The 21,292-nt window shown below is 44.7% G+C and overlaps 2 protein-coding genes across 3 annotated transcripts in view; one reads left to right on the top strand and one right to left on the bottom strand.

Annotated features, from left to right (window-relative positions):
• The first annotated feature begins 151 nt into the window (after positions 1-151).
• Positions 152-7,937, top strand: uevld (UEV and lactate/malate dehyrogenase domains). The gene is made up of 12 exons (XM_048973501.1): positions 152-1,008; positions 1,242-1,326; positions 1,704-1,769; positions 2,480-2,643; positions 2,741-2,882; positions 4,067-4,158; positions 4,265-4,376; positions 4,473-4,643; positions 4,997-5,170; positions 5,747-5,831; positions 5,921-6,044; positions 6,205-7,937. The coding sequence occupies exons 1-12, from the start codon at positions 967-969 to the stop codon at positions 6,367-6,369; spliced, it is 1,422 nt and encodes a 473-aa protein (XP_048829458.1). The 5' UTR covers positions 152-966; the 3' UTR covers positions 6,370-7,937.
• Positions 7,938-9,497: 1,560 nt separating this feature from the next.
• Positions 9,498-21,292, bottom strand: part of si:dkeyp-19e1.3 (USP6 N-terminal-like protein) — a 29,804-nt gene continuing 18,009 nt past the window's right edge. For both annotated transcript variants that reach the window (XM_048973468.1, XM_048973469.1), the window contains exons 3-14: positions 20,712-20,797; positions 20,083-20,122; positions 19,637-19,717; positions 19,442-19,549; positions 17,942-18,051; positions 15,733-15,781; positions 14,111-14,231; positions 13,653-13,747; positions 13,396-13,461; positions 11,583-11,682; positions 11,225-11,377; positions 9,498-11,031 (exon numbers count right to left, since the gene is read on the bottom strand). In XM_048973468.1, the coding sequence (XP_048829425.1) occupies positions 9,848-11,031; positions 11,225-11,377; positions 11,583-11,682; positions 13,396-13,461; positions 13,653-13,747; positions 14,111-14,231; positions 15,733-15,781; positions 17,942-18,051; positions 19,442-19,549; positions 19,637-19,717; positions 20,083-20,122; positions 20,712-20,797 (2,193 nt within the window). In that variant the 3' untranslated portion in view covers positions 9,498-9,847. The remainder of the gene's footprint in view (positions 11,032-11,224; positions 11,378-11,582; positions 11,683-13,395; positions 13,462-13,652; positions 13,748-14,110; positions 14,232-15,732; positions 15,782-17,941; positions 18,052-19,441; positions 19,550-19,636; positions 19,718-20,082; positions 20,123-20,711; positions 20,798-21,292) is intronic.

Below are 21,292 nucleotides of genomic sequence, written 5' to 3'. Positions count from 1 at the left end.
GGTGTTTCTTGCTTTGTGTACTCTCCCACGCCGCCTTCAAACTGGCCAACATACAATACAGTGCTTTTTTTTTTCTCATTTGTGCAGACAATTTTGTCTGATGGGTGTTACTGACATGAAGACTGCACAGCACTTAAACACTTTTCTGAAAAATTCTCACTGCAGCCAACACTGGTTTTAAAATCAGTAATTTTTTTGTGGTAAAACTATTTTCAGTGCATTTTAATAGATTTACATGATCTGCACTGACGCAACAAAAGGTTTTGGGATTCATGATTCAGCTGATGATTCACTTGCAAATTGGGAGAAAGGCAATCCATGCAGCTTATCAAATTACGATCCTTAAACTTTAAAAGTCATGCTTAGGCATTCTGTTGGAAAAGGTTGAAGCATTTGCTGCTCTGCTTATTCGGCTATTAAGCTGTCTGTGTTTGGCTTAGATCACATGAAAATACATATATTTTGAGGACATTTTTGTAGTTCTCTGTCCAAGTTACCAATGATGATGAATGAGTGAACCGCTTCTTCAAATCTAGTTTAAATTGAAATATGTTGACTCACTACCATTACTTAGAAAAGTCAGTTTTTCCCTTTTGTGTATATGCATAAAGATATATTGGAGTAGCAACAAAAAAACAATTAACAAGGTGCATAGATATACAGTGTCTGTGTGTGCAACTACAAAATGCTACATGATGTTAAATGCTGTTTTATATAATAATCCGGCAGATTGCATGCAGCATGTAGTCATAGATGCACGTGATAAGGGCGTACGCGCTGGGTAGAAGGCGATAGCTTATTAGACGGTATGTCCCTCCAGTATGCCGTAGTCGGTCGTGCCTTCGCGGAAGTTTGCATGTGTTTGCCAAGGTGTTCGTGCTGTGGGCTGAGCTCTAATCGGAATCACAAACCGGGGTACTTCACCCGACTCGTTTAGTAGGCTGGTTTGCAAGTTGTAGGACAGCAATGGATTTATCCTCGGAGCCAATAAAGAAAGTGCTTCTTAAGGTGAGTATCTAGCTGGTTAAGGTGAAATTTAGAGGGGAAATTAACTGCTCTACATTCTCTATCTGAACTACTTCCAGGTATTCGTAAAACCAGATTTGTCAGTAGCGCTCACTGTCACTAGGCAGTTGGGCTTGTTTAGGAAGCGAATGTTATAGTGACGTCATCAATGGAATTACGGTTCTGTTCCACAATGACGAGGCACTACATCTGTGTGTTTTTACATTTTTTATTAGTACAAGTTTCGCGATTTGGCCATTGAGGAGCTACAGAAACTGCAGAAGGTCCACAATGGGATGATGCCTAATGTCGACACGTACAGTAAGTGACCGGATTCCCTAATACCCTTCACAATGCAGTACAATCCTGTAAATTATTGGTGATTTGATGCAGCAGAATACACCAATCCACCCCCTGCCACATTGCTGTAGTTTGTCGCAGACAACAGTTGTGACAATATTTGCCAAAGTTTTGTTATGTTAGTCTTTAACACAAGCTAATTGTTGCCCCGTCTTTACATGCGTTATCTAGAAATACGGCGCTGTCCGTTTTACGTAGTGGGTACAACTGGCTTCTACCAGTATGCATTAATATTGCCCTGTCCTATTCAACTCTTTTTTAAATATTATTTAGGCTTTTGGAAAACACAGCGGTCAATATATCAGACGTCAATTTTAATGTATGTCCTGTATGTGCAGCTTTTACTGACAGCTCCCAAAAAGACCTTCTGAAGCTTGTTGGAAACATTCCGGTTATATATCAAGGTGAGCTCGACTCAAACTGATGTGAGAAATATCGGTGCGGATGTTCTTAAAATATGTTTGGTCTTTTGTCTCTCTTAATGAACATGGTTTAAAAAGTAACAGGTCTTACAACGATAATGCACTCAGAAAGCCATTCATGTTTTGATTTGTAACGTTCAGTTACAATGGAAATTGTTTTAAAAGCAAAGAATTTGCATTCCATGGATATGGCAACATTTTACATGTTATGTTATGGTCACTGTTGTCAGAAGAAATTCTTCAGTAGAAGCACAACTTTTGTAAATGTTAAAAGTCTGCAGTTGCCGCTCACGCTGGAGCTGTGAATCAGCCCTGACATCACAATTTGATTTGATTTCAATTCCTGATTTGATTCAGTTTTGAATAATTCTGCTAAAATGACTTTTTAGAACACCTTTTTAGAGAATCAATTCACCATATAGATTGTCAAACATCAACAAAGGTCAATGTTTAAGAATGATTTTTGAAATTTAACCAACAAACAAAATATTGTAGTGTAGTTATCACATCACCCATCTACTAACAGTTAACCAAAAAAAGGTTGTTTTTAGGTAAAAGTCAGTAAAAATAGTTTCAAAGTCACGGAGAAAAGGCATAAATTAGATCGATTTCGGGAGTCTATTTTTAATATACAAAACCAGCATCGTGGTTAATCATCGAATGGACATTTTCTCCGCCCCTATCTCGCATAGGCCGCTCCTACAACTTGCCCATTCTCATGTGGCTGCTGGACTCATTCCCGTTTACTCCACCCATCTGCCAACTGCGACCAACCCCCACCATGGTGATCCGGGAGGGGAGGCATGTAGACGCACGGGGAAGGATATACCTGCCTGCTCTCCACAACTGGGACTATGTAAGTGCTGTCCTGTGGCTGTCCATGATTTCAGAGCAGTTTGTTTTGTGCAGTTTGTTTACCAAGGTTGTGTTTTTGCGATTGGGATGCCTTGCAGCCCAAGTCCTCTGTGAACAGCCTGCTTAAGGAAATGATCTCCAAATTTGAGGATGACCCCCCTCTCGCTTCAAAGCCATCACCAAATACTGAAGACCCAAACGAGCTCCTAGCCTTCGTGTCAAACTTGAAGATCACTGAGGGTGAGCGTCCAGCTCCCCGAATTTAAACTCTTGACCAATTGCATATTCGACAGAACTTTCAAAGAGCTCTGTCGTCTTGGTCCATTGAAGCATCGGCAGTATTGGTCTCATTTTAGGAGCCTTCGTATATATTCATATGACGCTCTTACTGCTTGAATCCATTTGGTAATGTAGAAGTAGACACTAGTCATTAGTTATTCAAACCCATGATTATTATTAGTCACGAAAAGGACGTGCTATTTATGGGACAGCGTGTCGATCTGCGACTTGTGCTTGTCATCAGATGGTCGGCGGTTCAAATCCCATGGTTAGTACAGTGGTTTTGCCGTTTGGCCCTTCAGCTAGTGCCCTTAACCTTAACTTCCAGGGACCCTGCTGCCTCCAAAGTATATTTTACTTTGTATGAACAGTCTACTAAGTAAGTCAATGTACATAAAATGTAATACATTTCAAACGCAATAGACACAGGAAACGCATGGAACCAAAAACCTGCCGAATGTTTGCTGGGTAGAGCCATTTTCGGAAAGTAATAATTCAAGGGTGATCTACAGGAGACACAGCACTTCCCTGTCACCTGCTTTTGGTATCGGTGGAACTGCGGGGCTGATACATCCTTTATGCAGGATTTTCACTAATTCACCGCATACCTAATAGTGCAGTTGTGGTGTCGATCAACCCATTAGGCGACATAGACAGGAGCCTGGGATGCCATCTTTTGAGGGGGGCACCCCCACCCACTCAGCACCGGGAGATGGTAGAGCATCACCATTCAGCACTGCATGAGGGGTCCAGGGGCCTATACCCCCACCCCATCAATACATGCACCAGCATGTTGTTAGTTTACCATGAACTGCCTGTTACTGTCTATTGTACCCCTTGGCTCCTTCACTGATCTTGACGTGTTTCTAACAGAACAGCTGAAGAGTTTTCATTGTTCTATATTTGTTGCACCTTGAATGGCATCTCTGCAGTTCTCTGCAATTACGCTTGCATATTAATCTAGGTTTCACGCAAGTAGTCCGGCCTTCAAGCCTGTTCACTCCCAGTCTGTTTACCTGCAGACACTGTCATTCGACTGTTAAACATAGATTTTATTTTGAAATGGGAAGAAGCAATAGTCTGTTTTTAACTTTGATAATATCTGGTGTTATGTGACACAAACCTCCATTTGCTCGACGATACAGGGGGAGGCAAGCTGGAACGACAGGTCAACAAAGTAACTGTTGTAGGTGGTGGTGACCTTGGTATGGCCTCTGTGCTGAGCATTTTGGCCAAGGTAATATTTAATCTCTTACCATGTGTAATAGATAACAATGCCTTTTCTGACCTTTTGCTGTTCATCGTGACTTAACATTGATCTCTCACCTCTCAACATCCAACAGTCAAAGGGCAGCATAGACAAGTTGGTCCTTGTCGATCTCGGCGAGGGCTCTGCTAAAGGTGGGACGATGGACTTGGAGATGTTCCATCTGCCAAACCTAGAGGTCTCAAAAGGTACGCCCAGGAACTGAATGGATCTGCTCAAAAGTGATAGGAGAGGTACTGCTGATGTAAGGATACCAGGCAACGTCCTCTGTATTCCCGGACCAGATTTGGCATCATCGGCAGGATCAAAGATCGTTGTGATAACTGCGAACGCGTGGAGCAATGAGCAGTCCTACGTCAGTGTTGTCCAGACCAACGTAGACCTGTACCGAGGCATCATCCCCGGCCTGGCTCGTTTAAGCCCCAACGCAGTGATGCTCACAGCCTCACAGCCAGGTATGACTCCTGCTTTTTCTACCTCTCTCATGACTCGCTATTACCTCAGGTAAGGTGACCATTTTCCACCATATGGACATCAGAAATGTTTTAAGTTTCTTTTAGGGCATGATTGAGCAGTCGTCACTCTTCTCAGCAGTAGTATAGTTTAACACTCCTTGTTGTCTTCTGTTGTAATAATGTATCTTCCATTGTCAGTCCTCTTCCCCCATATTCTGGTAATAGTATCAGCCTTCCCCCTTCTTATGGTTGTCTCCTGATTGCCCTTCTGCAAGTCACTCAGTGACTATTCTAGCTTTCTATTTTTTGCTGCTTTCCCTCCCATCCCTCACTTTTGGACCGTTTCCTTCCAGTGGACATCATGACCTACGTAGCATGGAAACAGAGTGGACTCCCTCCTTCCCGAGTTATTGGTGCCGGTTGCAATCTGGACTCCGAGAGGCTCAACTACATCCTCAATGTGGAGCTGATGGCCCAAAGCGTGGGGAAACTGGCCTTTGTTATCGGAGAGCTATCTGACAATAAAGGTAAGCTTACTTCACTTATGCAGACACATCAGTTCTGCTGTAAATAATGATCGTTATCGGAGGTCATTCCTGCCCATATAATATATACACAGTACTGTGCAAAAGTCTTAGGCGGTCCAAAGAAACTTTTCTAAAGCTGTTTATCTGGGTAGCAAGTGTACTTTGGTTTAGAACAAAAATCACAATTTACATGTGCAAATTTATGAGTAACACAATAACAACTAGTAATAATTTCTTCTGTTTTCTAAAAAGTTACTGATATCTAGTTGGATGGCTAGATGAACACCTCTTCAGTATCCCAAACTTCTCCTCAGGGGCACCTCAGCCGCTCCATGATATATTTATCACATAAACAAACACACACATTTGGTATTATGTCTCAACTTATGCCTAGTGTCTGTGTATTCCTGTCATTTATGTAAATGCGTTCTGCAAGACAAAAATTTCCCCTTTGGGGGGGAAAAATAATCTGAATTTTAATCTGAATCATCAAGCTATGTTGTACCTAAGGTCTGTACATCAGGGGTTTTGATACTGAAAGAAATATATACAGATTATCAATGTGGTCCTTTCCAGTGGCTGTTTGGACTCCTATGGTGCCAGTGCCCAACTCCCACTCGGCACTAGTGACATCTGACGCTACCAAACCACTGATAGACAGGTAAAGCAACGAAGGCTGGGACAGAGGTCAGCACGGGTTAGGGATTCCATTTCGCCTGATCGTGTGAATGCCTGTGCGATCTCCGGCAGAGCGTTTGACAAGCTGAAGGAGAAGGGCCAACGCTCCTGGTCGGTGGGGCTGTCCATCGCAGACATCACCCACAGCATCCTGGAGGATAAGGGGAAGATCCATTCGGTCTCCACGCTGGCTCAGGTAAATGTACATGTGATTATATGAGTCTTTCCCCTGCTCCGCCCACTGGCAGAGACATTAGACCAGGTGGATGGTATCTCCTTGCCATGTGATCATTTATATGCGTTCTGATTGGTGGAATGAAGATGGGTATTCTAGGAAGTGCTCCTCTGTGTCTTAGGGTTGGTGTGGCATCGGGACCGAGGTGTTCCTCAGCCTGCCCTGTGCACTGGGTGGCACTGGGTCGGCACGACTTGCTGGCGTGGCGTTGGGACCTGAGGAGGATACCAAGCTGAGGGAGAGTGCCATGACACTGAGCAACTTCCTCCTGCAGCTCAGGATCTAGCTGCCGCCTCCATCTGTCAACGTGGACAACTATCTCCATCGTCAATTCAGTCCTGCAAATGAGATTTCTGGAGACCTTGCCCACTTCCCTGTTTTAAGAGCCACAGTGAGGCTCTGTGGTTTCAGTTAACCTCTGACCTAGGCTGCTAGATCAACACCTAAATCACACTCAGTACGCCATGTGACATCTATCCACATGGTCCACCAAATATAGATCCTGGAGTTTTTGATTCCAGATTAACACATTGTTGCCTTGATGTGTTTTATGTCATAAAATTGGGCCTCACTAGGTCAAAGACCAGGAACATAAATGTAGTGTTTTTTTTCAGAGGCCTGAGAATTTGTAGGGGGTTTAATTCCCCCAGGGTACAGGGCCCACAGTCCCTGATGTGCAACTACACCTCACATTTCTGTGTATATGTAATAATTTAAAACCATTCTGAGAAGCAAAACTGAGCATTTCTGCTAGCTACCCATCACTTGAATAATCATTAAATGAACCGAATAATAATATCAATATGGCAATAATATCATTTTGGTCACTTTTTAGTAAATGGGGCGGGTCTTATATATTTTTATATCAATGCTGATCAGATTTTTTGGATTTACTAACCACCTAATATTTTTGACATGCATTACTGTCAGAAACCTTGGTATTTCTCTTTACACTTAAATATATGCATCTACAGTAATTTATGTACTTATGAGATTATTATGCAATTAAAACCTACAAGACTGTGTCCATCAGTGGGGCACAGCATGTTCTGCACGTCATACTTGTCATCTTGGATTTTTGATAACATGTTACTTGATGGGGCACATTTTCTACTGAAGTACAAATTATAAACAAATCATGAACAAATATAGTTGCTACTTGAGATAAAAGATGCATTACGATTCATTAATAATGAACAAACCTCAGACTGTTGTGTAACTTGTTATTCATTACTTGTTCCTTCAGTAGTTCCTTCATTAGATCACAAAGGTTTACAGAATTGGATATAGGAACAAATATAGGAACTGTTTGGGATAAAAACGTGTCATGATTCGTTAATGAATTAACATGAGATCAGTATGTAACTAAGACTTAGTTTGTGGTTAATTAACACATAAGTAACAGTATAATACTAGTATTTGTGCACCATCAAGTAAAGTGTTTCCAGATTTTTGCACACTGAGAACTGTATGTTAATCTTCGACAAAAACACCAAAGTTAATTCACTGGGCTGTTTTTTAATGCATTTTTAAGTACAGTGTCTTCACTGACAGATTTAGAGTGAATCTACTTTCCCTTTTATGTGCTCTACATTATTTTACAGTTAATGGCTTATTCAGAATTCTTATCCTGGCTTTTATGAAGGAACGTTTAATGTTGTCAGGTTGTCTGTCTTTGTGGTGTCATGGTGGTTCCTGTGTATCCTGTAACCTTCACGTATCGTTCGACACTCGCACTGCAACACGTAACACCTCAGAACTGCTGTTCAGAATCTTGTATGTCCTTGTAGAGTTTCCTCTGAACTTTGTCTGTGTTTGAGCATCAAAATGAGATTAAAGAATGCAAACGCACAACATTTTTTTCTTTCTTTCTTGCTTTCCAAACAGCTGTGTTCATTACATCAGCACTCGCAATATTTACACCCTGAATACCTCAGTAAAACCAAAGGCTTTGGTCGGGGCCCTTGAACTCCTTAAGCAAGGAATGTACATCCATGTTAACACAGAACAGATGAATCTAAAGACACAAACTAGAAACTCTTTACCTGGTTTTGTTTGCAATACAAGGTGCAGAACAATTAAAAATGAAATTGGTACACGATATATAACATATCACGCTAATAAGCTAAGAACGTAGCTGAAGGGAAACCTCAGTCATATTTTCTGCCTTAAGCCCACTACATACTGAAACCTGGCATTACCAAAAGCTTGCTCTGTCTTTTGTGCGTGCATTTCTTATTGCTACTTCATCCAGTAAATAGTGAGGCCTGGTGTGTTCATAACGCAAGACGTCCATATCTGTCATCTGAACATGCCAGGAGTTACGTACATATTTGTTGTTTTACTGAAGGTAGCAATTCAACATGCTAGGAATTTCCAGTGAACTATGTGAAAAGTTTGCTGACTTGTAAAAACAAAACACTATATATATATATATATATATATATATATATATATATATATATATTAAAAAAAAATAAAGACTGTGCAAAACAAACTCTCCACCAGGTGGAGCTATAGAATCGCTAAATTGTACGGGGGGGGGGGGGGGGGGGGGGGGGGAATATAATCTGGACAATTAAGCATAGATTCAAAAACTTCCTGTCCGAATGTCTTGCTGCACAATTAATGCAATTTCTTCCTACATTTAGCTAAATGACTCACATCTCCTTGAATTTGTACATAAACTTTGACTTCAGAAAATATGTACATTATTGCCACTAAAATATAATTGCCATAGTAATGCAAAATGATTTTGAATCTTTTAAACACCTATGTGAGGACTGAGCAGATAACCAAAAGGGAAATTACACAATAATATCTGGTGTCCAAAGGTGATCTGGTGCATATGCAAAATTAAAGACTTTAAAGTCTGACGTCATTTTTTTTCCTCCTCTGCGGAAAATGTGTGGAGAATCGCAGAGAGTAAGAACCACAGCAGCAGCTTTTCAAAAACAAACTCCTCTGTGTATAAGGGGGATTGCCATTGTACCGGCAGACTCTGAGAGGACAGTTAATGGTGCCACATGTATGTCAATCACTGAAATCAGGACAGCGATTGGTTTGTTTTGTGCAAGGAACCCGCCCACATGAAACAGTGACTGGTAGTCTGCATGGGTCCTGTTGATGGGTTCACGTGGCTACAGTAGAGCTGAAGCAAAGAACAATCGTTCTCATTGACAACTGTTAATATTTGTTCTGAAGTGCCCTGATACTCTGTTAACTTTCTGCAGCAATATAATACTGCTGAGTAAATAAGACATTAGTCCCACAAAGAGGAAAAATACAGACTATAAAAAATAAAGCACCAGTCTGTCAGACTGACACGGCACTGTACCATAGAGAAACAATACTAACCTGTTATCTACATACTTTGCTCACTTGTTTGTCACAAGAGCTTCGCTACCCCTAGAAAACCATTAATTACTTTTGTTTATTAACAAAACTATCCAAAGTTGAGCACATTTTCTCCTCTTTTTCCTCGCTGAGAAGCATCAAAGCAAAATGTTCTAAGTCTAGTCGCTACTGGTCAACATTTTAAAAATCTATTAAAATATAATTAGAAAAGTCATTTACACTGTACAGCATAGGAATCTGTACATATCAACCAAAAACTGGTACAAATCAGAACAATAGTTTTGCTATGTAGCAACTCTGACGTTATAAAAAAATTAAGTATTCTCTTCCTTTGCTTGGTAAGTTGGCAGTAGGACGCAGAAGCTGTGGCCAGGCAGGTCCCAATATGCCAGTCCTGGGGTCGTGGGCTAAAACGTCACTGATTTGGGAAGCCGATGGTCAGGGATGGGTATTTGGTGAAAGTCGGAGTCTGAATGGACCGATGGAACTCCCTTTGTTTCTTCTGGAGGGTTGGTGGCTGTAGGAGAACGTTGTGGTCTTACCGCGTCGTCCTCCTCAATCAGCCGTCCTCCGCTCTCTTCGTCATCCTCCTCCAACTGGGAAAGCTGGAACCGAACCTGTTGTTCCGTTAAGCAGGGCGGAGGGTTGGGTTTTTGCCTAGGTGGGAGAGGGGGGGCTGGCTTTAGAGATGCTGTGGATGACGCCTGTTCAGCAGTGGGTCCTTCTGGAAGGCCGCAGATCCCCAAATTTTCCTGAAGGCTCCCTTCCAGTGAGGAACTCTGGGGTAGGGCAGATGCGCTCTCCAACGGCTCAGCCAGACTCGTGTCCTTCTCCATGTCACTCTCACAGTTGTCATACTGGGTGATGTTAGAGGAGCAAGTTTCCACTGGACCCTGGACGCCTACGATATGTACTGAGTTCCCGCTCGGGCTGTGTGGGGCTCCGGGCAATGAGGAGACGGGTGGGTCTCCAGAGGGGGACACGAGGTAAGAAGCATGTTGTCCTGAGATAAGGGAACTGCTCCTTGTGGAGGCAGAGAGAGCAGTGTCTGCTTCTGCAGATGTCTCCACAGAGAGAGGAAGGGCCAGTGAAGCATCTGACATATCTGAAGACCCCAGATCCCCAATGCCAACCTCAGGTGGCCAATGAGGAGGCACCCTGTACTCTAGTACGTCCTGAATTTCTACAGGCCTTTTGCCCTCATCTGGATCATTCCCATCTGACCCAGGGATATTCTCGAAGGAGTCCATACCAGATGATTCCCTGTCCCGGTCTTTGTCCCTTGAGCTGGGTGGAGTCAGAATCCCAGGTGGAGGCTGGTCTGGTGTGTAAGATCTCTGTTGGTGCACCAGCACGGGGTCAGGCGAAGGCAAACTGTAAGAGTCCTCACCGGCAGGGGTGGAGTAGTCCCACTGGCCACTAGGGGGAGGACTTTCGGCAAGCACAATAGCGTCCGATTCAGTAGCCGGCGGTGACATCGGCTCCTCCTCGACTGGACTCTGTCCATTGGCAGCCTGGGGAAGCTTCACAGGCGTCAATAGCAGCGGCAGCTCGATTCCCAGGGTCCTCTTGGGCAGCTCCTCAGGTTTGGCTGGGAATGACAACGGCAAGGAACATTCACAATCCTGTGCATTTATGGTCACAGGTTGTCACACCTGTGAGTGACATTCACTTTCAAAGCAACAGCACTCCTTACAGATCAAACACTGGGGACTGTACACCTCAGTGGCAGGAATCACTAATCAACGGAAAGGCCCAGAGGGGTTACGGTGCGGCATCTTGACCTGCAGGGGGGAGATCAAGCTTCATCTTGCGCAGTTCCGACAAGGACGCCTGCAGCTGCTCCACGACGGTGTCGTCGCTCATGAAGAAACATCCGGCAATTTCCTCCTGCAGAAACTCCCTCAGGTCCTCCAGACACATCTTCAGCAGGCGCTCTAGAGGAAAGACGCCAAGTAGAAGTGGGCATAAACCACTTAAATTGTGCCACTGTTCATAAAAGGGTTCAAAGCATGCCCAAAAGCAAACCAACAGCACCATCTAGTGGGGTCAAAAAGTACAGAAAATGGTTCATGAAATTTCAATTGGCCATCTCTATGAAAAGGCCACCGAGGTCTCTGGGAGTGGATGACTGGCACTCACTCTTGTGCAGTTTGAGGATAGTGTAGGCCATGGCTATTAGGATCTTCTCTCCTTCCAGGATGTAGATGTCCCACAAACGCAGGGTTAGCGTGAAAGGCGTCTGTTCAGGGGCAAAACCATGACTTTAAAATTTACAACCTCGATGAGTGTAAGGCTAAGGGCTAAAAAAAGACAGATTTTAATAAAAATTTCACTCGCGGTCTCAGTGCTGCTTTTGCAAAATGTTAAAACCAAGGGTTCAATGATTGCCAAAGAAACATTGCAACACATTTTTTCAATGTGAAATGTGAAGTTTCACAAAACCCAAAGACTCAAAAAAAAACAACCACAATTCTACAATGCCTTGTTGCATTTGGCGCCGTCATCTGTCTGCCCACGTGCAGGGGCAAAAAAGCAATCTGCCTCACCCCTGCTGTCTCACATGCTGGTAACCACTACAGAGCAAGTGGCAGTGGTTCGGCGGGGGGGGCAAGGCAAATGGTTTTGTACAACTGATATGATTTGGCACAATTTTCAGTTACGTTAGTCTTGTTGGTCAGAATAGATTATGCAGTTTCCCGTGGTAATAATGTTACACACAAAACTACATATGTATGTGGTCATCGTGTTAGCCATCACATACAAAACAGTTAACCAAACTTTCAAAATAATTAAAAAATTTATTCCATCACTTGCAGTCATACTGCCATTGTATTTTTTGTTCCTACAGTACACCATTCTTTCGTAAATTTGTTGTTCGTGTGTCCATTTTGCTATTTTTGTGTTATATTTGCACTATTCTTGCGCTGTATGTTGAGATTTGAAGAAGTTACATGTGCATGTGACTGCTGTGTCTTGCCAGTAAACTTTAAATACTCTAAGGTAGAGCCTTGCAGCTTTGTAACTGGGTTCTTTGACTAAGTAACAGTTTGCTAAAGAAAAACGATCAGTCAGTGGCAATGAAAAAGTGATAACCGATTATCATTCAGAATTGTGGAGCTCAGGAGCCGACTTACACTGACATTTTAACAACATATCTAAGCATTTTGACTCTCATGGTTACAATGATGCTTGTTGTACTTTTCATTTTGGCCGCCTTGACTAATTCATTGGTGGAATTATTTACTATTGAGACATGAGTGAATTGTTTTGGCTATGCTACAGGCTTTTGCAGCTAAACTATAGTGTTCTGCTGTATGCATGAACTGTTTTTAAAAATGCTTTTATAGTCTTGAGAATGTTACGTATGTTTCACGAAAGGCGCCAAAGCAATTGAGAAAAATTGTAACAGGTTTTGATTATATTTATGTACATAAACACAACAGCCAACTAACCACAAGGCAGCAATTTATTATAATTGTTGAAATACAAACTGCGGTTCTAATACACTGGGATCATGAAGTGAGTCAGAGTGCTCTATATAAGACCCCTGACATTCTTTCAGAATGTCATCATTACATGATGTAACACTGGCTCATCCCAGCCTAAAACAGGCAGAGTCCCTCACGACGCACAGCAAGCTGCTGAGGCTTCAGTCCTGTTTACTGCTTTGAGCAAAACACGCAAAAAAAAACAAAAACTGTGCTTGACTTTAAGTCACGTCAACTTCCTGCTAACTCTGGCTCTGAAATAATAATAAAAAAAATCGGATTCTCTAATAGTCCATAAATGTGCAAGAGAAGAAGTTTGTTTTGTTAAACTTTCTCCATGGAATCCATTGTTCTATGGATTTACTGAGTTTATGGGGAATTTTTTTTTTCCATGGCTTCCAAAAAGATAACAAAACCTGTCCACACATATGCGTGGGAGATATTTGCAGACGTTCTGGACTCACCCTCTCAATAAAACACTGCAGAAACCATTTGGTGGTATAAATCCCCACAGTCATCTGCTCTTTGTCCTGAACACAGACAGAAATATACAGTCAAACACGTGCCCGACTAGTCCACCGCCATTGCACACAATAAACAATTTACATTATCTTTTTCCAGTCATTCCAGTGGTTCCCTTTTCCAACATCTTTCCCCTGTTTTTTTTCCCTTATTTTTTTCTGCTGGTGGGCAGATCTGCCAGTGTGGCAGGAAGCTTTACCAGGTGTTTCTTCAGTTTGGGGATCAGCTTGGAGAGGATCTGGTCATGGTGGGTCTGGAATCGCTGAAGTTTGGGAAAACCGGGAATGAAGAAGCCTTTGGAGAGAGGGAGAGCCTGTGAATATGCCTGCAAGGACACCGGCTGGCAGAAGAATATCCTCGGGTGCAGATTAACGTCCGGCGAGGACACGCTGGCCGGTTCACCAACATACACACAGTGCTTTTCACAGTATGGACACACGACTTTAAGAAAACCGTGACTCCCACTGCTTTTTCCATCCCAACCATTTCTCTGAGGTTCCAATGGTTTTAAGGAGCCATTCTGCCTCTTGGGCAGCCTCACTGGGTGGCCTTCAGAGGTGGACTCCACCCAGCAAAAGTGCCCCCCAACCGCCCCCCCTCCCCGGGCCTCAAAGCTGGAGGTCTGCTGCGTGCAGCCGGGGGCCCGGGCAGACCTACCGTGCATGGCATGCCTCTGGCTGGTCAGCAGCTGGGACAAGGCCCAGAAGGCGTCCTCCTCGTTCATGTACATCAGTAGAATGGCAGCAATCTGACTCATGCCTTGGCAGTAGCTCACCTCCTATGGGGGGGGGGGGAGAAAACAAGGGGCATGTGAGTGTTTTAACCAGAGTTGGGTAGTAATTCAGGTCCAGAGAGTAAAAGTCCAGACTGGGATTTTGTTTCAATCAACCAGTTGATTACTCTGTGACTTGCGTGTCATAATACATCTACGTAAACACATCAAATTAAGACTGTTTTTCAATAAATATTGACCTAGTTTGGCACTCAAACTCAACCCATCAAAGTTTTTAATTTTGCCCCCCCCCCCCCCCACCGTGACGAACAGTTGTGTCTGCCCAGCGTTTCCGAGTCGCTTACTCATTTGGACATACTCTGGGCAGCAGAGCGGTCTTCCCTCTACAAAGTGTGTTCCTCCTTTTTCATTAAAGATTTTCTCGATTGCTTTGGCACATTTCATGAAGCATACTTAACATTCTCACGACTGTAAGAGCACTTCACAAAACAGTCCATGCATTTAGCACGACGCTATGGTTTAGCTGCAAAATTCTGTACCTTAGCCAAAACAATTAACTCATATCTCAAAAGCAAATAATTCCACCAATGAATTAGTCAGTGCCAGCAAAATGGGAAGCACCATCTGTATCATTTTAACCATGAGAGTCAAAATGCTTAGATATTTTGGTAAAATGTCACTGACATCAGTTTCAACATTGCAAGGCTCTACATTACAGTATGTAAAGTTCAATGGCAAGAGGAAGCAATCGAATGCACCTGTAATTTCTTCAGATCTGAAGTACAATAGCAAACAAAATAGTCACAGAGCAAAATGGCAAAACAAGCTGTTGATAGAATGTATTTTTAAATCATTAGCTGTTTTGCATGTGGTGTGACTATTTCATGATCAGACACAAATATAGTTTTGGGTGTAAAATCATTACAATGGGAACCTGCATCATATATTTTGACCAACAAGGTTAATTGAAAATTGTGCCAAATGATGACGTTGTATAAAACCATTTGCATGTATGAACTAAGACATTTAGAAATTGTGAAGCAATTGAGCAGAAATGACATTATGGTGTGTGGATTTCACTTTCACCGGTTATGCAAATGTTAATTGTCATTTGAGAAATGCTCCAATGCAATCGACAAAAACTGTAACATAGCACGTCAGAAATCTTATATTCATTCTTACAGCAGCCTGGGAAACAGGTTCTGGTTAAAACATTATGTGTCTTTGCTAAAACCTTCCAATCATCGATAACTTCACCTCCACATGGACAGCTGCCTATGAGCAGTGAGTCAGAGTGGCTGAAAGGCTCTGCAGATGTTCCTGTTTGGATACCAAGCCCCTGAGCAGCAGTGTTGTTACACCATGCCATGAAAACTGTGACCTTTGACCCTTTCGTCTGTCCCCCTTCAACCATATGCGAAACTGCTCAGGACCATTTATTACAGGCTGAATGCTATTGGCTGACACCTGGGCAACGCAGGACAGGATGTCCTCTCCGGGGGGCCTTTACTGTTGTATTACACAACAGCTACTTTCACGTACTCACCGTGTTGTAGACGGAGTAGGCTGCCAGCACATGGAACAATGCCTGTTGCCTGGGAACAGAAGAATAGCCATCAAAATCTAAATCTATGACAAGGGATGGTTTGCATAAGCACTACAGATATAATTGGGAAAAATGAGGCTTTGGACAAGAAAGTGGGTGTGACCATTATATGCCATCAATCACTGACTGGCTGATCCAGCTGTCCGTCAATAACTTTGCTGATTTCCATTGGTTTAAACTGGGGAATGATTGAAAGTGCATCCCAGTCACCTCAGTTTATTTATTTGTTCAGGATGATTTTTTTCACTGAAAGACATCTTTTGCAACCAATCAAGTGGTCAATTGGCTCCTTAAAGGAATATAATTGAAATCGTCCAGGAAGAGGCCACAGTGTGGCTCTATAACTGGGACTTCTGAGGCAGGCAGCTTGCTTATTTCCTCTCCAAAGTCCCCTGCACTCACGAGGCCACCCCCCCCCCATCCAAACACTTCAAATTATTAGCAGAGCGCCCTAGATTCGCAAGACTTTCCGCGGCTGCCTTTGCAATGGGGCCTGCAACCCATTAGGCAGCCGCCATCGACGTCACCGCGCTGCTGGCCTGCGCGTTCCTGCCCTGACCAAAAATGGCCCTGGAAAGATTCAGAACATGCGGACGCCGGCAGAGGGGCACATGGGGGGCAGAAGCGAGAGCACGGCAGACCCCCCTGTCGCTCTACGACCCCAACGGCTCCTGGCACAGCCTGACGTAGCCTCCTGACCCGGCAGTGACCAGTACAGAAAAATGCCCCCTTTTTAAAGATTTTATGCACTAATTCAGGTATCCCGGAGGGGGGGGGGGGGGGGGGGGGGGCGGGGATATCCAAATAGACAGGATGGGCCCCAACAATCAGAAAACCAACTTCCCAGCTGCCTCTCTGAAGAATAGGGGGCATTGTTGAAGCTGTTGCCTCAGTAAATAATGTAATAACCTCAGGTTAAGTTCATAAAGGTAACTTGCCCAAAAATGTTCAAAATTCCCCGTGGGCTCAGGCGGAGTAAGGAAGGAGCGATATTTCCTACAAGGGCTCTGACTTACTGACAGGAAGGTTAATAAAACACTCAGCCAGGGGGGAAGAAGCCAAACTTGCACACAGCATAGACGGATTCAGACCCTCTTTCGGAGATATTTAGAGATAAGCATGAAATAGCAGAGACCAGTAAACAAAACACATAAAAAAGAAAAAAAAACAGGCGATGACAGGAAAAGGAGACTAAAAATAAGGCAAACTTAAAATTAGCTACTGAGAGGAGAGTTTCTGAGCTGCCTGTCTGCTAAGACGGGACTTCCTGGTCACACAGAGGCTGCCATTAAACACGTATATCCAAAGCAGCTGACATAGCTTACAAATATAAAGTATACGACTGAATATACTGTGTTAGAAATGATTCCGTGTGCTGCCTGGTGGAAATACACACCCACTCGTTGCCTTTTTGAACGTAAAAAAATTGATTTTTTTTTTGTGTTTGGATTCTTGACATCTTGTACAGACAGTAGCCCTGCGGCTTTAGGGTCCTAACTAGTCAGACCAGTTTGTTCTGTGGTTCCTCTGTACTCATAGTCTGGCAGAAACTAAATGCCAGAAGACATTCTGCAAGGATGACTGACACTGAAAATATACCCCGCCAGTAGGGGGCATTCTTTTAGGTGATCATACCAGAGTTTGCTGTTAGGCTGATCTGTCAACTGTAGCTTTACTTTACAGCATTGGGAGTCAGAATGTGTGTGGACCAACAAACCTCTGGTGGGACTGTAGGCTCCAAATCACTGTTTTGCAGCAAGTATTACACCACTAAAGATAATATGGGTTTATGAGGTGTGTGTGTGTGTGTGTGTATGTGTGTGTGTGTAGTTTATTGGTCCCCATAAGGGAAAATTCAATTTTCTAAAAATCTGCCCCTAGTTTGATCTCTGCAATCAAAAACCTAAAAATGCAAAAACTCGTATTTGTATTTTGTTTGGTGACATATGGATAAGGTTAGGGCTGGGTAGGGGTTCAGGTTGTCAGAGTTAGCATTAGCATTTTCCCCATAGAAATGAATGAGCAGTCCCCACAAAGATATGATTACAGGTTTGTGTGTGTGTGTGTGTGTGTGTGTGTGTGTGTGTGTGTGTGTGTGTGTGTGTGTGTGTGTGTGTGCGCTTCCACAGGCATGCCGGGAGGACCTTACTTGACTCCGAAGCGGTCCATGAACATAATGTGGTTCCGAAAGGTTCGGTTGACATCAAGGTCAATTTGTTTGATCTCTGTGGAGTGGGTCCTGGCTTGTCTCTTCATTTTCTGTAAACAGAAAAAAGCACAGGCATGTAGCCCCCCATTAACTGGTCCAGCTCCTGCACGCCTGTGGTACTGGCCGTCGTTCTTCTAACGCCCCTCTCTAGGTCTTCCATGCACGAATTATTAAAAAACAGGTTCTTTAGCTGGTTCTCCTGCACCGTCACAGATCTGCCCTGGCCTCCTCCCTCAGAAATGCAGGTGAGCCTCGGCCGTCCTTGGCTGCGCAAACCCTGTGCTAAGGAACATGTTAAATCAAACAGCGACAAGCTCGCCCCCAAAGCACGAGAGGGCCAGCATAGCCCCAGAGAGAATTTACAAAACACATTAAATATTAGAACTCCAAAAGAACAAAAGTACAACCTGAGAATGACTTTCACAGCAGACACAGGCTGATGTCAGCACACGCTCAAAGAGAACAGTAGCGACTATTTTTCCTTTTCACATTTTTGTCTCTTAACCCCCAATCGGTCTGTTTGATGAGTTTGTGACAAGATCAGTGTTTGTGATCTGAGGTCCTCGGTTTGCGATAGGCTCCTGACGCAGTCACATGGCGTCTCTCCATGTCCAATAGCACCTGAGTGCTACACGCTATTTCTTACCCTAGCCCCATGCAGGATTTATCGATTTTTTCACCAGGGCCTGCGTTTGCACCTCTTCACAGCGAGAATAGGGCAGGTCAGAAATTTCACACCGATGTCACAGTTGGCCCAGTGTCAGCCCCCCCGAGCGGGGGGGGGGGGGTGGGGGGGGGGGAGTGGACTCCGCCAGCACCATCGATGCACTCACAGCTGTGAGGCCCTGTGCTCAGAATAGACAGTCAGCTACGCTAAGCCGTTGTTTCCAATGAGATCCAGAGACACTCATAATAATGTGTGAAATATAGCCCTGTCCTGTTTCCCAGCTCCACCGCAGAGCCACCTTAAATTTGCTCTTTTTTCCTCATGCTTAGAGTGGAATTGACGCTCTCGACTGGCCACTTATTAAGAGGATCAGGGCTAATGTAAGCAAAAGGGCATGGATCGGGCAGAATGAGGTGTGATTTTTTCAGCGTCAGCGGATGAAGGAACAAAAAATCCTGCGATTACGCAAGAGCACCTTCTGAGAGCGCTAGAGCACTTTCTGATCTCCCCCTCGTTGCCCACACTTAGCATCCCATTATACGGTAACTGGGGGGGTGGCGGGCTACACACCTCCAGCACACCCCTGCTGCCACTCTGTCCCAGACAAGGTTGTGAGAAAATTGCTGACGCAGTAATGGTAGCAGGTGCGCCAGCAACGGTTGTAAAACCGTCACCATTATTGGGAAGCCGCTTGGCCAGCAGATGGGGCCTGCAGTCGAACGGGGAATCCCCCGAGGGGGACGTGGGGACACCTCCCCCCGGCAGCCACCTACCTCATACTTCCCGACGTTGTCATTCTTCATCTTCTCGACGTCCAGAAGGAGGGACCAGGCCTGGCCCCGCAGCTGCAGAGGGATCCCCTTGTAGACCCTGCGAATCATCTGTGGGGGAGGGGGGCAGAGGATTAGGGCCTCGGCTAGGCCACCTCCAGCAGGAACCCGTTTCCCTCCCCCCCACGTGACCCGCACCTTCTCGCTGTTCCTGTACTTGTCCCATTTTTTCACCATTTTTAGCCATTTCTCCACCCTTTCAATTTCTTGTTGTTTTTGCTGCAGAGAGATGAGGAGGTAAGGGGACGCGGCAGCACATTACAGAAGAACACATTTATGTCATACGGAATATAACAAAGTTCACAGTTTCTGGGCTGAAATGATCATATCATGGCAATGAAAGATGATGGCAACGACAATGGCGATGAAGCACAGTGTCAAACGCTGATTCCGGTGAATTCCAGGTGCCTGCAAACAGGCGGTTGACCCTCAGCTCATGACCACATTTCCAGGTGGAGTGTTTTTTAGTTTCCTACAGTCCTTGGTTACCTCACTACTTGCTGTGTGTCTGAGCATTAGTGCATTTATAAGTGTCGTCACCGTGATATTGTACACGCTGACGACATGGACGTCGCCCCGCATACCTTTGCCTCATCCGCACTCGGGGTCGGCAGTTCGTTCTCACTGCGGGGGAGACGAGGGCATGGTTAGGGCAGAGCATACTTTCGCAGACCCACCCCATGGTGTCTTAACAATAACGGCCACACTACCCTTGCTGAAAAGCACCAGATGAAACAGGCCGCAATCATATCGTCTTAGCAACCGGAATCTGCTCGTTCATTATAAATGGAACTAGTACAGCATTCAACGCTAACCCTAACCGGTGACTCATTCTGGTTTCCAGTGCTCCACCCACCATATCTCCTCACTGTTCCCACACCCCACCCTCCCCCATTGGTCATTCTCGCCCCCTTCCTGGTTGTCTCCACCCTCTTCCTGGTTAGCTCCACCTTTCCTCCTTGGTTGGCTACACCCTCCCTCCCTGATTGGCTACGCCCTCTCTCCCTGCATGGCTCCGCCCTCTCTTCCTGGTCGATTCCACCTTTCCTCCCTGGTTGGCCATACCCTCCCTCCCTGATTGGCTCCGCCCTCTCTCCCTGCATGGCTCCGCCCTCTCTTCCTGGTCGATTCCACCTTTCCTCCCTGGTTGGCCATACCCTCCCTCCCTGATTGGCTCCGCCCTCTCTCCCTAGTTAGCTCCCGGTCTACTTACTGCAGGAAGCCGAAGCGATCTGTGAACTTGTAGATGCTGTAGTCAGCATCCTCCCACGGGTCAATGTGCACACCTTGCTCCCTGCCCTGAGAAGCATGGAGACACCCTTCAGACATTCAGAATGCTGTAGCATCGAGGTTTGGCATGACGGAGGTGAGGCCATGCAGCTGGGTGGCATGCGTGGTTGAGGCCGATCCCATTCTGCTGGCTCAGACAGGGAAATCCACAGGAGCGCCACACAGAAGCCTCTAATCGCCAACACTGTGTTTTTATAGTACAGCATGATAACATCACTGCTTGTTTTGAAAGATTTATTTTTTTAGTTCTGTTTAGTGTTGTTTTGGCCCCTGTTCCATGACAACTAGCACTTCTAAAAACTGTCTCATGGCACCATGCTTGTGCATTAGAGATAGCAGCAGTACTGACACATCGGATCATCAAAAAAGAAAAACATCTCTGCTCCGCTTCTGCTACCATGGACTCTCAGCCAGACCAGCCAGCTCCTCGCGGCCTCCATGTCTGTCAAGATGTGACCGTTCAGCACTCAGCACACACAGGTCATGATATTAAGGGAGCTGCAG

This window comes from Brienomyrus brachyistius, chromosome 13 (assembly GCF_023856365.1).
Source record: "Brienomyrus brachyistius isolate T26 chromosome 13, BBRACH_0.4, whole genome shotgun sequence".
NCBI classification, from domain to species: Eukaryota; Metazoa; Chordata; class Actinopteri; order Osteoglossiformes; family Mormyridae; genus Brienomyrus; species Brienomyrus brachyistius.
The sequence above is the reverse complement of the archived record's forward strand: the minus strand, read 5'-3'. Positions and strand labels throughout refer to the sequence as shown.

What these genes read in the sequence shown, in the direction of transcription:
- uevld (XM_048973501.1), top strand. Translation starts at nt 967, where the DNA reads ATGGATTTATCCTCGGAGCCAATAAAGAAAGTGCTTCTTAAG. An exon ending in TAAAGAAAGTGCTTCTTAAG is followed by an intron (nt 1,009 to 1,241) that starts GTGAGTATCTAG and finishes ATTTTTTATTAG; the next exon opens with TACAAGTTTCGCGATTTGGC. An exon ending in AAACCTAGAGGTCTCAAAAG is followed by an intron (nt 4,377 to 4,472) that starts GTACGCCCAGGA and finishes TTCCCGGACCAG; the next exon opens with ATTTGGCATCATCGGCAGGA.